Here is a 16,654-nt window from a genome sequence, read left to right on the forward strand (position 1 = left end):
AGGATTGTCAGTGTGTGGCTCCATCTAGTGGTACATAGAAGAATCACTGAATTAAAATTTTAAAACTACATTTGTTCAGTACAGTTCAGTTATAATCAGCACATTTGTAATTAATATTTTATGACTTTACTAAGGTAATGTGTATGTGGGCTCCCTCTAATAAAATGTTCAAACTGTGAGTCTTAAACATTTAGAAACGGTTTAGTCGTTTTAGTACTTTTATTACAATTTAGTTTTGTTGAATTTTTAGGGATATTTAATCATTTAAAAGCTGTTTCTTCTCAAATACTTTAAATTTAGAGTTTTATTAAATGAGTACCTGTCCATATAAAGTCAAGTAGTGTGCGCCTAGTATTGTTTGTCTTAAGTTTCAGGTTCCGACACCCGCCCATTTATTTAACTGGGAATACTGGTTTTACAGTCTCAAGCGACGACATAGCTCACATTCTGTCACACACAGTGTCAGTCACAGTTTCGCAGAGGCGGTTATCTTAAGGAACTTACTTTCTTGTTACTCTCAAGATCTAACTGTGGACTTATATATACAAAACAAATCTTCGTTTTAACAGTTCATTGCTTCTGACAAAATGTCCCACCCCAGCACTCTGGATTTAGACCGATCCAGCAACGTGGAGAGAGACCGTCGCTCCACCGGCCGCAGCCAAAACAGGACTCAGGCTAAACGCGACGAGGTCCTGTGCGACTTCTGCACCACCAGGAAGCAGAAGGCCGAGAAGTCCTGCTTGGTGTGCCTGGCGTCTTACTGCGAGATCCACCTCCAGTCTCACTACGACTACCCAGCGTTGATGAAGCACAAACTGGTCAAAGCTACCGGGCAGATGAGGGAGAAGGTCTGCGCTCAGCACGACAAGCTGCTGGAGGCCTTTTGTCGTAGTGACCAGACATCCGTGTGCGTCCTGTGTATGATGGATGAGCACAAGCACCATGACATCGTCCCGGCTGGAACCGAGAGGACGGAGAAACAGGTGAGTGGCACCAAAAACTAGAAGAGTCACAGAAAGGTTTCACAATAGACATCCTTGTTTTAGTGTCTTCAATTGTTTTAAAATGATGAAGAACTTTGTTTCAGTTGCTTTTTATAATGTGCTATAAATAGATTTGTGTCGAATTGGGTACAATAATCCTAATATTTTGAATTAGCATATAGGTTGTAAATGTATATATGGTTTCCTTCATAGAAACAACTCGGCACCACCTTGCACAAATCCCAGCAGAGGATTGACGAGAGGGTCAAAAAGTGGCAGGACCTCCGACAAGCAGTGGAAGCTGTCAAAGTAATTTAGCAAATAATGGCAGATTTGAGAAGCCTTGAATGGTACAAACGCGTTTATTTCTTTTTGCCAGCACTCGGCCGAGTCGGTCCTGGAAGAGAACGAGCGGATCTTCACGGAGCTGCTGCTCTCCCTCGAGAGGAAGTACAATGAAGTCAAGGAGATGGTCCGCTTGCACGAAAAAACCACGGTGAACCGCGGGGAAATTCTCCTCAACCGGTTGGAGGAAGAGGTCACCTTGCTGAAGAAGAGACATACGGACTTGGAGAAGCTGTCGCACACTGACGACCACATACACTTTCTTCAGGTGAGCTTGACCTTGAAAGAAAATAAAAAAAGTTTATTTTTTTTTAGAGTTCCATTTATGGATCCCCTTGGGCTCTACTTATTTGTCATCCACCCATTCCACTTTGTTTCAGAGTTGGCAGTCTTTATCCGGCCCTTCGGGTTACGAGGACCTGAACAACGTCAGCATTGCTCCCAATTTCTCTTTTGACGCCACCAAGAGAGCCATCGCCGCCTTGAAATTACAAGTGGAGGAAATCAGCAAGAAGGAGACCATGAAAATCTCCACAGCCGGTTGGCACATTCATCTTGTGTTGACACACCATCAATTGTCTTCTCACCTTCCCCCTATTTTGTCACTAGTGAAAGAAGTCTACATCACCGAAGACAGCGAGAAAAAATCAAGGCGGGAGTCGTCGTTCGTCACAGAGCCGAGGACGATGGAAGATCCGAAGACCAGAGAGGATTTCTTGAGATGTAACTGTCCTCCCATGCCTGCTCACATTTAAAGTTATAGAGTTTTAAGTCAGAGCCGAATAAGATTACAACAAAAGCGGATTGGTCCAGTTGGAAAAAAAGATAAACATGGGATGTAGGAAGTGAAACCGGCGTTACCTGATAGAACAGGTTTTGTGAAACGGAAGTAAACACACCATTGTGTATTCCTATTTCAGAATCCCTGGCCTCAACCTCAAGGTTGACTGTAACAGCTTTTGTTGTTTTCTTCAGATTCTTGCCAGCCAATTCTGGATGTCAACACTGTGCACCGCAACCTTTATCTCTCTGAGGGCAACCAGACCGCCACGATGAAGAGCGAGCCGAAGAACTACCCCGATCACCCGGAACGATTTGACCACTGGCAGCAGGTGAGCACATATTATTATTTGCACACACACATTACTGCAATTTTTAAAGTGATTATTAGTTCCCGAGCAGCTTTCACCTATTGTGGGAAGGCCTAGAATGTTTTTTTTTGGTGATAAATTGTTATTTCAAACCAAGTGTTGATGGTGTGTTTCCTTCTCTTGATTAAAGGTGCTTTGCAAAGAACCCCTGGCCGGGAGTCGCTACTACTGGGAGGTGAGCTGGAAGGGATCGGAGATCGACATGGCCATCACCTATAGGGGCATTTTCCGAAAAGGGAACAACAACGTGTGCAGTCTAGGCTGGAACGACAAATCCTGGAGCCTCTACTGCTCCGAGTCCAAGTTCTCCTTTGTGCATAATAACAAGAGCATAAACCTGCCCGTCCCAAGGTCATCTCGCATCGGTGTCTACTTGGATCACCCGGCGGGGGTGCTGGCGTTTTACAGCGTGTCTGATGTCATGCAGCTTCTGCACCAGGTCCGCACTACTTTTACGGAAGCTGTGTACCCCGCTTTCAGTGTGTGGGGCTACGGGACCACCATTAGACTGAGATGAGTGATATCTAAATTGGGATACACGCAGTATTTTTTGACATTATAAATGTTTTGATCCATCCATCTATCCATCCTGAGCTAAAAATGAATCCAAGATTTTTGAAAATATTTGCAGGCTCATCGAAGCATGATTTTTAATGGTCATATAGTTATTATATTAGTTTAATTAATTCATTATCAGTCTTTATTGACTCTTGGCCAATAACAAAATAAACATTTATTAAATGACCTTATCATTGTGTATTTATGTAGAATATTACGTTGCTAGTTTAGACTGAAAACGATTTAGAGATTCCTAATCTAGCTACAAAAGTGCTAATTTAGCAATAAACAAGTTCTACTTGGTTGACTCAACAGTGCCTCCCCGCGGTACTTCTCGGTACATACGCCGGCACAGGTTGCGGGGGCGGAGTCAAACAGCTGGATAGCCTGGAGTGTCTCGTGGCGGCTATCATGCAGGTCGCGCTACGCGTTGAAGGCAAACGAACTCCCCCTTCGTTTTCCCGCTATCACTAAATGGTCTAAACGGGGTTTTCTACTAGAAAACGCCAGAAAACTACCGTTTCTGCGCCTTTTTTGCTTTTGTTTCCCCTCGGCTAACTGAAAAGGGAAGACGCCAAGTCGTCTAACACTGAAGTTAAGGAAAACGACTTGTGGTGGGAGAAAAAACACCACTTGCTCGGAAACGTAGCGGCGGAAGGTGAGTAAAGATGCTCTCATTTATTTTTTGCTAGCTTGCGGCACGAGACGCCGCGTAGCATTCGTCGTTATTCTTTGTTGATATTTAATGAAGATAACGTGTAATGTTAAAACAACGTACCCGGTGGTAAGCTCAATTTAACTCCTGTTAAATTTGAACAATTTGATATAAAGTCATAATAGTGCCCTTTCCCTCTTCCGTCCTTCTAGTGTGCCTGAAAAATGACTCATTTGCCGTCCGCGCAGATGTCAGCCCCACACAGTTAAATGTTAGAACAACTTGGGCACATATTGCTCGGGTGGTCGAAGAGGAAAAAAAGGAAAGAGGGTTCGCAGTGCCTGCCATGTCTCTGTGGGTGATCCTGCCGATTAGCCTCCCAGTACTGACCATCACTGGGATCTGGGTTGTGTAAGTATTCACATTTTCCCCTCATTTTTATTACGCAGTGATTTCAAACATCTGAGGTCAAAGTATTCTTGTGTGAAGTCATCAAGGATTATCCAAGGTCAGATACCAACCTGCCAAAGTCAGTTAAGATCACCAACTTGAAAAATGTATATCAGTCTTTGGGCTTGTTGTAGGACACTACATAAAACTTCATACTTCTAGAATTCACTATTAGTATTTGCAACTTTTGCATCACCAGTTGCATGTAATCTTCCTACTTTTCCAAAGTTGTCCTACTCATGATGACAGAGTATACATGAACCTTAAGATGGATGTTGATATCGAAAGGGTTTATGGCTCCAGGTGATTCAGTTTGCTCCACATAATAGGTTGAGACAAGCTCACAAATGAGGCAATGAAGCCTTTAAAACTGCTTTGACACATTCATTTGTGTTCTGGATGAAAGTCAAGGTGGACTATGCAGAGACTTACAAAAAAAACACCAAATTCCCTTGCTTCCTTTTCCAACCTTATAATTGTATGAAGTGTCAGTTTTTGCAAACTGAAACACAATTGCAAGCAAAACAATTACAGATAAGACCGAAGTAACACACTTTTGTTTAATTGTATTCTTTCTGCCATTTTTTCCTTCTATGCTAGTTCCCGAAAAATATTTTTGGTCCGTGTTACACAAAAGGTTGGGGACCGCTTAGATGAGCAAACTTGTGATTCCCCTTGAATCCAAGGGAGCAACGCTACATGTTTACCCTGAATTCCTGGGAGCCATGGTAATTGCATGTGGATTAGCTCTCCAGGAAGAAGGGACCGTAGAATTTTCCAAAAAGGTGTAAAATGTTCTTGCCAGCCTGTACATCTTACCTCTTCCTCTTTTTGAGTGAGTACCTCGTGTTCATGTTCGGGCTGCCAACTCCGCTGTTATTAGAAGAGGAATGCGAACCATAGGAGGGGAGTCGTAGGGGCAGAGAGAGACACATGGCCCCGTTCCAAATGTTCACAGTTGTGTACGGAGAGTGCAACTTAATGTATGCGCCGTGTCATGTTAGCACAAGAATGGCATAGCAAAGATTCTGGAATATTGCAATACTGTTAACGACTACTCAAAGGCAATTTGTCACTTTGACATTCCATTTGTTTGATTTTTTTAAATAAATTAAAAAACCCATTTGTTTATTTTCTACACTGCTTATCCCAGCAGACAACCGGGACAAAGGCAATCGTGTTGAAGGTTAAAAAACAGTGCCTTAAAACACTGGACAATTGATTTGTGCGACACATTAACCGATAAAGATTTTTGTGTGAAGAGGTTGGCTTTTTCATTTGTTTTGATTTTTAGATGAACAAGATCACATAATGTAAGCGCACCTCGACGGTAGTCACGCATGAGCACGTTTTCCCGACTTGCCAATTCCGCTTTCAGCCACCCTCCAAACTCAGGTTCCTTACTGTCTGGTTCTCAAGAGCGCCTTGTCTCGAGAAGCAGTCAACCCCCGTCCGCCCTCTCTCTCTCTCCTGAAGACTGCGATGTCAAAGGATGTGACCTGTTGCATAACTTGCTTCTTTCGCCACTGGCGACAGGATGGGAGGAAAGTAAATAGTGTGCGGACGTACCGTAATGTAAAGCATGAACCGCTGACCCATTGGCCATGCATACATTGAGCAACACCTAAAATAAATATTTATATAAAGAATTCTACACAATGGCAGGTTGTAATAATTGTTTTTTAAATTACAACATTGTACAACTCAAATGGGGAAAAATGCAACCTAAACTTGTAGAGGGGGAAAGTACAAATAAATGTGATTTAATGTGATTGCGCAAGTGTGCACACCCTCTTACAATGCCGATTTGGCAGTAGTGAGAATGAGTTTTGAAAAGCTAAAATGGTGGTAAGCGGACACTTCCAGGGCCACATCAAATGATGCGTCACAAGTTTGACGCGTGTGTTACGGGATTTTGCAACTCTAGATCTAAAAATAGCTCCATCGCTATATACAGCCCAAATAAATTCATCGTTCCCGCTTCACACCCTTTCCTGTGGTCTTCCCGTGTTATTTTTGCACAGCTCTTTGGAACTGTTGACCGTAGCAGATTTTTCCATGAAAGAGGCTTTTTCATGTTCTATTTGGGGGAAAAAAAAAAAAGTTATTATTACTTCATGAGAACTTTAGTTTGAGCTCCATCTCTGGTATTTTCCTACAAAAAGCAAACCAGTGGAATATCCTAAACGTCAGCCACCCACGATTCTTTCTCATGGAGCTCTGAAGAAAATCCCTCGCTAATCCGACGTTTTTGCTCATATCCTCCTTTGTTTTTTGTCAACGCTCAAGTTGGCTTTGTTAGCTTGCTATCTCGAGGCCGGGTTTCACGCTCACCTGAGGGTTTCCTTCACAAAAGCTCTTTAAAGCCACAACGTCTGGCAAGTAGCTTATACGACTGATTTACGTTGCCTCAAGGTTTTTGTGTGCCATTTTAGAGGCATTAAAAAAAAAGTATTCTAATTCTCACAGGAGAATCTGTAGATTCTGACAGCTTGTGACAACACAATCTCGCCAAGCTGCGTGTGTGGAGCAGGTGCGCACGTCAGAAGATGTTTTATGGCGCGAACACGTTCGGCCACGGAAACATTCTTAATTGACGCTTGAACTCGTCTTGAACCGCTTTCTGTGATCACAACAGAATATTTGCGTCTGGTTTTCCAATAAGCTTTTGATCAGTGTAACCATGAATAACGATGGAAGCGTTTATTAGCTAAGCCGTGTCGCAAGGCCAATCGTGCTTTTGATGATCTCATTCTGTTTTATTTACGTCTCCGCGTTATGTGGCTCGGTGCATGTCAGGATTGTAAATCTATTTGACGATGTCTGCGTCACATGATGCAACAATCTGAAGAACAGTCGTTGTTTTTATCTCGCGAATTAAAATGCTCCTCCGGTCACTGACTTGCGGAGCTGGTCAGCAACCTGATCAACGCGGAAGCCGGGATGTGATTACCCGAGATTGACTCAAACACTCGCACTGTAATCTGTCTGTAGCCTCGTCGAGTTGGGGACGGAGTGATAAGAAATGGCAGGTTGCCCATGCCTAAAGCAGGGGTGTCAAATTTTGTTTTCATCAGGTGTCATGGCTTTGCTTGCCATCAGAGGGCCAATTGGAACCACGAAACAACGAAGATAAGAGAGTATTGCCACACAGAAAATGATCATCTCCAAATAGGCTAAAATACACAACAGGAGAAAGTTGGAAAAGATGCAAAGGAGGAGGAGGAGCTGCTTTTGTAGCAAATGCTGGAGAGCCAAGAATTCACAAACCAAGAAGCATCTTTGCAGAAAAAGGCCAAGCACATAAACAACACCCCATAAAAGAAGTGAATTGTGGCTATTTGTTTCGGTTAATTACTCTTGCTCTCCTCCCCCAGGTATGCCATGGCCCTCTACAACCAGCACGTCTGCCCAGTGGATAACTGGTACGTATGATCATCTTCTCTTTTGGGACAGGAAATCTTTGATTTAAATTCCAAGCAGACACTTTTGAAAATAGACAAATAGGCTTGGTAGCATCGTTTTTTTTGGGGCCAATTTCACTTTACAATTTGAAATTTCCTTACTTCGCTTCCTTTTTTTTTTTTTTTTTTTTACTTCCTTATTTTCTATTGCTATGCTTCTTTACGTACAACACCTACGTCATGACTTGGCATTTTATTTTGCTTCTCTAATGGTGTGTGGGAAAAAAAAGATGCGCTCTGTACAATCGTTTGAAAACAAGGTCAGAAAATGTCCAACGGTGTGCCGTTCCAGGTTGTACAACCAGTCGTGCGAAGAGGAGCTGTACTTGCAGAGCGGCCCAGTGTTGTGCTGCACGCTCGACAACATACCTCTCATCAGGTCAGTGAGGACCCCCTCGCCCCCACCCAAGCTCCTGCACGTCTCCCTGCACGTGTCTGTCTGTCTGACGATTAAAAGCAGGAACACGGGGGCCATTGTGCTTCACGTCCCTCCTGCGGATTAAAGCGGCTCCTCTAAGGCATACGTGTCAAACCCGAGCCCCCCTCCACATACGGCCCGCCACATCATTTTATGTGGCCCGCAAATTGTTCCTCAACTTTGTGTCAATATTAAAATGACAAATTGTGTTCACTTAAAAAAAAAAAAAAAATTATTAGCATTAATTTCTTTGAAATATTTGAACGAGTCATAATGGCCCTCCGAAGGAAACTGACTACGATGTGGTCCGTGACAAAAAATGAGTTTGACGCCCCTGCTCGAAGGAGACGCTTCTACCCACGTTGGGAAAATGACTCGGCGCTGAAACGTCTCGCCTTCCACTGTGGCTGCTCAGAGGCAGAGCCCGGCCCCATGCAATCATGTAAACACACAACTCGCAGAGTTTGCATCTTTGGGAGCAAACCAAAGTGCGGTGGCTGTTTTCTTTAACCCGGGCGTTTGATCATGAAAGGCTAGTTCGACCCTCGATAGATTTGCCGTTTATGTAACATGTCTGGATGAAATCTTTTCAAGAAAAAACAATAAATCATGCATTATGTCACCAAAGATAAACAAGAGGAGAGACCAAACAAAGAGGTTATGTAAAATGGACAGAGATGAAACGACAGGGGGGAATGCTTGTCTGAAGTTCTCTTAAATTGAACATGTTTTGCTTGGCTTGTGATGCGGCACTCCACCAGCTTTGGCGATAATAAGCCTGACAATTCTTGCATAAGCCAGCCGACAGTCAGCTGCAATGTGAAAAAATTGGGATAAAAGTTCAAGTTCAAATGCGTAATTTTGGACAAATAAATGTGGAGTAAAAGTTCATGCATGTTATTCATCCGCACTTTTTGCCATATGCGCTACCCCAAAAAAAAAAAAAAGCCGAAGAAAAAGTGAAACATTCATTGAGTTAATTCTTAGTCAAGATAAAATAATCAAGCGTGTCTACTGTATTCCGACGCATGTGACTGCAGTCAGCTGAGTTGGCTTTTGGTGGGCAGCCGCTCCGTGCACAGACAGAACGGCCTCTATTAGCAGACCACCAACAAAACAATTGCTGTTCATTCAAAGAGAAGCTGTGTGTGTCAAAAGCCTCGATTTCACCGCCTGGAAAGAGTCACACAATTTTATTTGTCGGCAATTGTTCATGTCATTAATGTCCGTGTTCTCTCGTCTTGCAGTAAATGCGGGACGCTTCCGCCGGAGAGTTGCTTCTTCAGCCTTATCTGCAGCACAGGCTCATTCATGGGTAAGGCATCATGTGTACACGCTTACACAAACTCAATCACCCCCCCCCCGTCATTAGCGCTGTATTTGTTTATGTCTGCTGTTCTCGTGTCGAAAGCAAATTTAGCTTCTTCTAAAATACAAGCTAGCGCGTGCTAGCTATCAAGGCAAAGCGGCTTTATATACATCTGGCATTACTTTGGTATTATAAAATCATTACTGACAATCTTGCTGTCTGGGAAATGCAATGTTTCTTTCCGTTCCTTTTACAGCGGAAGAAATGCAGAAGTACAAGATGACATTCAAAAGTAGGACATTGCGGTGGCCTTGAATGCACCATGAGAAAAAATGCAGATGATAGCACCGATTAAAAAAATAATAATAAAAAAATCTCAAATGAACAAGTCCACTTCCTTAACATTCAACAAAATCAAGCTCGGTACACAAAATCATTTCAACATCTGATTTTTCAGTCCGTTTTCCGGCCCAAACTTTTTTTTTTTTGTTAGTTTACACGTGCTGTTCCTTTTGCTAAGTGCTGGTTCTGACTGCCCTTATGTAGTTAATGTTTCCCAGCTGCAGCTCACACATGAGTGTGTGAATACGTACGTGCGTGCGTGTGTAAGGAAGAGGGCTTGGTTCCTCGCCATGTTTATTCACGAGGAGTCGCCATTCTGCTATTTACAATCCCTTGACTCTGATTGGTTGGCACTGGACTGTTGCCTGAGCCGTACCGGCAGCTACATTCAATGTATATAATTTACAACAGTGCCTCTGTTGTCGTGGCTCCTTTTAACCCCTTCATCGACGCTTCCTTTCTTTCTCTGCCTCCAAGCAATTGATCAGAATAATCCAATACAAGGGGTTTATCTTTTTATTTATCAGCTACAGGACAAGAAAGCGTAACGACGCGGTAGAGCCTGTCGTAAATAGCCGATTGATTTACGGGCGCCGAGGATTAACTCGAAGCCATCACTCCGGTTTCCTTTCTTTGCCCATACAATCCTTCAAAGACAATAGTTGCATTATTTCTCCGCATACCTCCCGTGGGAGAGAATGTTCGGGCTGAAACCAATCCCCCACGTAGGAGACATTGGCGTTTGTTTAACTGTAAGGTGTGGTCTGATAAGAACCTGTTGATATTTTTATGATTATTATTATTTTGTGCGTGCGTGGTGTTTCTTTCAATTGTTGAATGTTTAAGTCGGCCCGCCACTTAGGGGGTCAGAGCGTGTGTAATCCGGTTTGGATCCCGATTTGGATTGTGATCAAAAGCCCAGTCATGTGTGCATTCATGATAAATTAGTCTCATTCTTTGGTGTTGCGCAAGATGTTATATAATGTCTGTAACCGCGATTTTTAAGGAAATAGGTAAGATTTTGAGCAATGCAAACTTTACGAATATTAATGTTACACGGGACGGCTAATTTTTAAGGCATGGACAGGTTAGATTGACATGACAACACGGAGGCGGAAATCTGATTGGACAAAAAAAAAAATCTGCATGTCCTGGAAGAAATACAGCAAAGATAAATTTTTGTAATCTAAATTTTGAGTCTTCTATAAATAGAAGACTTTGTTGTAAAAATAATCTGTTGTAATAAAATAAATCAAGTTAAAACTACAAGGAAAGAGCTTGCCCAGAGCCTTTGGGTGGAGCTCAATTACACCTCTTGCTATTCATACATTAAATTCTGAAGTAATCAATAACCCGTCAACATGGCACAAGTACGGAAATCAATCCAGCCAACCAAAATAATCCAAACATTCATGATACTTGTAGCTAACAGGGCAAATGTTTCTCATCTTTCAACGTTCCGTCGCAGTTTTGGACATTTTACATTTTCCGCCTAATGCTAAGCGAGCTGCCACGTCCTCATCTGTAATGTCTCAAAAGTCATTTTGGAGCAATGGGGAAAAGGTCGACAGCCGGCGAGTCTGCAGCAGAGAGCCAGAAATGCCATAATCTAATGCAATAAACCGCTGTTGACTTGCTTATCCTTTCAGTGAGCCAGCATGTTTCCCATTTTATACAAAGAGGGAAGAGAGAAAGGGGGGGGGGGGGGGGGGGAGACCAGATTGTTTACAAGGAGATGCTGCGCCCCCCCCCTTTCAGTTGTTACTGACTTTTTTTTTTTCTACTCCGCATACACACAAAATTCAACTTGTTGAGATGAAAAGAATAATTGATGATTGCATGACTAAGAAAATGATCTCTTAGAAATCTGTAGCTGGTAGCGTTTTTTTTTTTTTTTTTGCCCGTGTCCCTCTTACCATCCTTAAAAGCAACATTTAAAGCCCTTTAAATTCATGCGACTCTCCTAATAGAGTAATCCTTGTGTTGAGGTTATGTAAAGTGCACCGAGATGTCTTCTCTGACATTTCCACATCCCGCCAAAAGCGGCGTCGAGCGTTGTCAACTCGGTGTCCCCCCCGCCCCCTCAGCCTCGCTCGCCATGACTACGCCGATTCGGGGATGACAAAGAGACGCTTTAGTACAATATACGGGCTGCGTGTCAAGACACCAGGGGCTCCTTGTCCCCTTTCATTCTGCCATCTCACCCTGCGTGGCCCACTTTTAGCGAGAAGCTGCTCAAGCCCGCGTCAGCGCTGGAGGAGCTGCAAAGGTCCCAGACAAAGACAAACTCGTGGGGGCTTGCACCAACAATGCCTGCCCAGTCACATCCCATTAACCCATCAAACAGTCGCAGTTGGCTCCTCCATTTTCCTTCACCTTTATTCTTATGTAATACCACCCAACCCCTCAAGTCAATATTAAAATTAACTCAAAATATGCATACTGTAGTGTTTGCCTTTTTATCAATAATAAATCAAATAAATGTACCCAAATTGCTCTAAATTTCCCTCTTTCTGGTACTTTTTGCTTCACAGTCATGGTGATCGTGCTGCTCCGCTACGCCCACGTCATTGAGAAGCACCAAAATTGCGTCCTCAACACGGCGAGTCTCTCCACAGGCTGGATCTGTGCGGCTGGACTCATCATGGTGGGCAACTTCCAGGTATGATCTCCAAGCCAAATGCTTCATTTTTTAAAAAATCTTATCCACACTTATGTTTATTAAAGTCAGTTTGTTGGCGCTGTTCCTCTTCGCTCCTCTGTAGATGTTTGTTCTTTGGAAAGAATCTCTGCTTAGTTTAAATATTTGGGGAGAGCTGGCCGGGTGCCTCGATGGAGGTCGTCCGCTTCTTTCCAAGATGGGTACGCAGAGGGAGAGGAGGGTCTTACAGGAATGCCAAATAAAACCTCCATCTGGGATCGTGTGGGAACGGCGGGAATAGAACAACATGGAGATATAGCAAATAGGCTGAATTAATATTAATATTTTGAACATCACCACAAATATGTTATTTTTCATCATTTCCAAGTACTTATGTACATAATATTGAGCAATAGCGACCTGGTTTCTGTTTTTCCTCCGGGGCCCTGCTCTCTGCACAAGGGTTTTTTCACGAGCCGAAAGTGACTCATAGAGTCTGGCATCCAGAATTTTTGGGCAGAGCCTAGAGGGCTCCATCTTTAACCAAATGCAGGCCCTTGAACTTGGCCCACGCTCTTTGCATGCTTAGGGGAAGGAAATCAAGATGTAAATGACGGTGGATGAGTAGTGACAGGGGAAAACATTTTGCCAGGGAAGACATTGATCAAAAAGGCAGGAAGAGGCGTGACGACGTTAGCACCGCGCCGTCGCCCCGCTGTTACATAAGGTGCGGGCTGGCAGGACAGCTGTGGCGTGGTCACGGGGGCTTTCGCTTGTCGGGCAGACGGACGTAAATAGATGACGCTTGTGAGCGTGGCTCTTTTGAAAGTCTCTTGCTCGTGAATATATGCCAGAGAAGTGAGGATTGTTGAATGCTTTGTTTGCATTTCTTGCTTCCGCTTGCATTTAAATGCAAGTTGTTGAAAGGTTTAGAACCTCGGTGACATCAAATATATTTCAAAGATGCATTTGTGTCATGATTGGATGACTTGAAACTATTTGCAGCACTGACTTCTAATATGTTATTTCTGTAACTGACTCATTGAGGCGTACGGTGATAGGACCGGGCAGATCTGTAACATCTGACGCTCGCCCGACTCACACGATGTGACTCAGCTGCCACCAAGAGGTTGAAAAACCACTCGGAGGAAGTCTTAGTTGATATAATGTTATTTATCTACCGCTGTGTCTGCAGACGTGACATCGGATATTGCTGCGATGCTCCGACACGCCAGCTATGATTTTAAAAATCCAAAAAAGTTTGTTGCACAATTGCATTTCATTACAGTTCGCAAAAAAATAAACAACAAACGGAATTCATAATACAACAAACAGTATTTGTACAAAAAAAAAGCCCAATTTAAACATTGAATCAGTGATTATTTTATGTGCCACTAGAGGGAGCACACGTACCACACTTGTTTGCTTTAAATATTTGAACACAATCTGTGCAGCAACACATGTAGACACACAAAATAATACTTCTGCTCTAAAGAGGACGTTAATCCAAATCTTTTCTCTTTCTGATAGGTGGACTATGCCAAAATTCTCCACTATGTCGGAGCAGGCATCGCCTTCCCCACCAGTATGCTGTTTGTGGGCCTGCAGTCGGCGCTGACCTACCGGCTGGCCAAGACGCAGGGGGAGTACAATGTGGCCCACCTACGGCTCTGCATGACCTTACTCGCCTTCGTCGCCTTGGTACTCAGTATCCTCTTTGACCGCCCGTTTGTTTCGTGCTTTCCGTTAATGATTTGAAAGGGTTTTGATTTAACCGAGTCGAGTCGTCTCCGAAGCTCTTTTATGCGCTCCTTAACGACATTTCCAGGCGGCGTGTTTTTCTGCCAGGAAAGTTTCATCCTGCAACACGCCTCGGCCGTCTTCGAGTGGGTCTTCTGCGTCATCATCATGCTCTTCTACGGGACGTTCGCCTTCGAGTTTGCCGGCATTTCGGGGGACACCGTGGCCGTGCTGGCCCGAGGGGGCTCCCTGGGGGGCGTGGGGAGGGAACACAAGGTGGACTCGCTGTGTCCGCCGCTAGCGTCGCACCCATCCGAAAACATGTCCACCCTGTAGCGCCCGACGTGCTGGATTATCCTTGTCAAATCAGTCGAGTCACTCAATCCCATGAAGATTTGAACTCGAGCAAAGCCCCAACGGAAAACCTTTCTTTCATTACATCAGCGCTTTTCCACCTCCTTTCTGCCTGTCTGCATTTTGCACGTGTGTGTGAAACCAAATTTTCCAGCCAGCCGGCCGGCCTTCAGCGCCTCGTGTCAGCATCGGAGAGCTAAAGGTCCATCAGAAAAATCTCTTGTTCCTCTCTCCCGCCCTCTCCGTCTCAACAAGTGACCTTGGATGTTTTCCTCTTCAGGTGATTACAACCGGCCCTTTTTCATTTCATTTGGTGAGTGGGCGCATGCTAAACACCGAGCTGCTGGACGGCCGCAGCTCAAATTAGAAAGCGCAATGCCCGTATTGTCTGCTGCTCTCATAGGAGGAAGGTCAGGACAGAAGCAATAAACTCTCTTCAGATTGTCCGACAGACCAGTTACGTAAATACTGTTACGGGGACCTGGTATGTCGAATTTTCATAGTTTATCTGTGATATCTAAAAATGAGGTCAAAGGTCTGCATAGCAGGTCCCCCCCCCCCTGCTCATACCGCGAATGATGTTTGTTCCCCACTGACATCTCTGTCACTGTTTGTTTGTCCTCATGTTCTCCAAGTACTGATGCTGCCTCACAATGCAGACGCTTGATTGTCCAAACGTTGCCAACAGACCTCCGTTGCTATACGATTCTCTGCCAAAGATGCTACGCAGACTTCTGTGCATTCCATCCGCTCACTGTAAGCTTGTTTTTTTTTTCTATAATATTCCTCTGAGAGGTGATGTTGCTGTCAAAAGTGTGCCAAATATCACTGTGCCTGTGGCCTCGGTGCTAATAACAAAGCCTCTCTCTATATCGCTGATTGTAACGTTAGCGCATCCGTCAAAGCAATATTGTACAGTACACTCAATTTTATCAGTATTGGGTACACCACAAATACATCCGGAAAAAGATTACAACAGATTTACCTTGACTTTTACATTTTCCGAGTATACTCAGCCATTTACAGGTGTACCTAATGTTGCCTAAAATAGTCACGTTGCCTTGACATCTATTTTAACAGATTTTTTTTTTTTTTTTTTTTTTATGTGTGGGGATGGAGGCATTCATTGGCTTAGTCCAACATATTCTACTATGCTGTACTCCAGACGTGTGCCAACCAAAATGACCTATGCAGCTGTTGTCATACTTGTTACACGTCATTAATTTATATTTATCGCCATCTTTACAGACTTAGGTCACTTGTTTTTCCCGTCAGTCCGTCATTTGTCTCAAATCACTTTAAAAATGGCCATAAAACTGCTGTTAAAAATGATTTAAAAATACATTATTCAATATTAACAAGCCCATATATATATATATATATATATATATATATATATATATATATATATATATATATATATATATATATATATATATATATATATATATATATATTATTGTTTAGAGGCCAGTATGTTTACATCACTGTTTGTAGTTGTGAAAAACACCTGAAATTTTCATTGATACGTTTCAAGGAATATTTCCTCTCCTTTGTGTCTTATTTATATATATAAAATTTAAAATCCACAGAAGGTCCTGGTGACAAAAAAAACCACCTGAAAAAAAACCATAAAAAATATATACTTGTCTATTAGTTGGTGCTATTTTTTTCAACCCCAAGCAAAACGTGCTGCAGCAAAGGTTAACTATTTTCCGCCAGCGTGCTTCTTTGGGAATTAAACGTCCCAGCAGTCCCACATTACATTTTTAGTTTAGCATTATTTTTCTTTTATATTCGTCCACCAGATGGTGCCAGTTATCTCCATTAGAAATAAGTTAGCAAAAACAAAATACACTCCTTTTCCTGGTTTTCATTAAAAATTTGAGGTTTTCCACAAGTGGACTACATACGGAAATAATCGAGTACAAAAAAATTAAGCAACCTCTCGCTCTATAATTTTTGCCTTCTAAATTCCCCATTTGTTTTCATTTACTGACTCATCTTTACACTCAGGAAAATGTTAGGACATAACACAATTCACTTACTTCTGTTCTATCGCCTTGTTTTACTGTTGACAACCCGTTGTGTACTTTTCTTTTGTTTGTTTTATGGTTTAAAAACAAAAGTAGACCATTCCAATATGAATAGCTCACTGCGCTGCCAAGCTACACCATATTAGCAAAAGCTATCATGCAATCATTAGTAGACTATGAAATAATTAACCTGTAAACCTGCGCG

General features: G+C 43.0%; 2 protein-coding genes across 5 annotated transcripts; both read left to right on the forward strand.

The window, feature by feature from the left end:
- Positions 1–446: 446 nt before the first annotated feature.
- ftr14l (finTRIM family, member 14-like) lies at positions 447–3,231 on the forward strand. The gene is made up of 7 exons (XM_049735534.2): positions 447–986; positions 1,200–1,295; positions 1,366–1,599; positions 1,712–1,871; positions 1,941–2,054; positions 2,307–2,443; positions 2,613–3,231. The coding sequence occupies exons 1-7, from the start codon at positions 588–590 to the stop codon at positions 2,997–2,999; spliced, it is 1,527 nt and encodes a 508-aa protein (XP_049591491.1). The 5' UTR covers positions 447–587; the 3' UTR covers positions 3,000–3,231.
- Positions 3,232–3,390: 159 nt separating this feature from the next.
- Positions 3,391–15,424, forward strand: zgc:154058 (Transmembrane protein 150A-like). Of its 4 annotated transcripts, XR_007484987.1 has the most exons (10): positions 3,391–3,698; positions 3,908–4,106; positions 7,523–7,570; positions 7,902–7,988; positions 9,275–9,342; positions 12,213–12,340; positions 13,850–14,027; positions 14,148–14,726; positions 14,817–14,897; positions 15,049–15,424. XR_007484987.1 is itself a non-coding variant. In XM_049735535.1 (8 exons), the coding sequence occupies exons 2-8, from the start codon at positions 4,042–4,044 to the stop codon at positions 14,393–14,395; spliced, it is 822 nt and encodes a 273-aa protein (XP_049591492.1). In that variant the 5' UTR covers positions 3,391–3,698; positions 3,908–4,041; the 3' UTR covers positions 14,396–15,424. The 4 variants fall into 4 exon arrangements, 1 of the variants encoding a protein (XP_049591492.1); XR_007484986.1 differs by having other exon boundaries at positions 14,148–14,897; XR_007484985.1 differs by having other exon boundaries at positions 14,817–15,424.
- Positions 15,425–16,654: the final 1,230 nt, after the last annotated feature.

This window comes from Syngnathus scovelli, chromosome 12 (assembly GCF_024217435.2).
Source record: "Syngnathus scovelli strain Florida chromosome 12, RoL_Ssco_1.2, whole genome shotgun sequence".
Taxonomy (NCBI): Eukaryota; Metazoa; Chordata; class Actinopteri; order Syngnathiformes; family Syngnathidae; genus Syngnathus; species Syngnathus scovelli.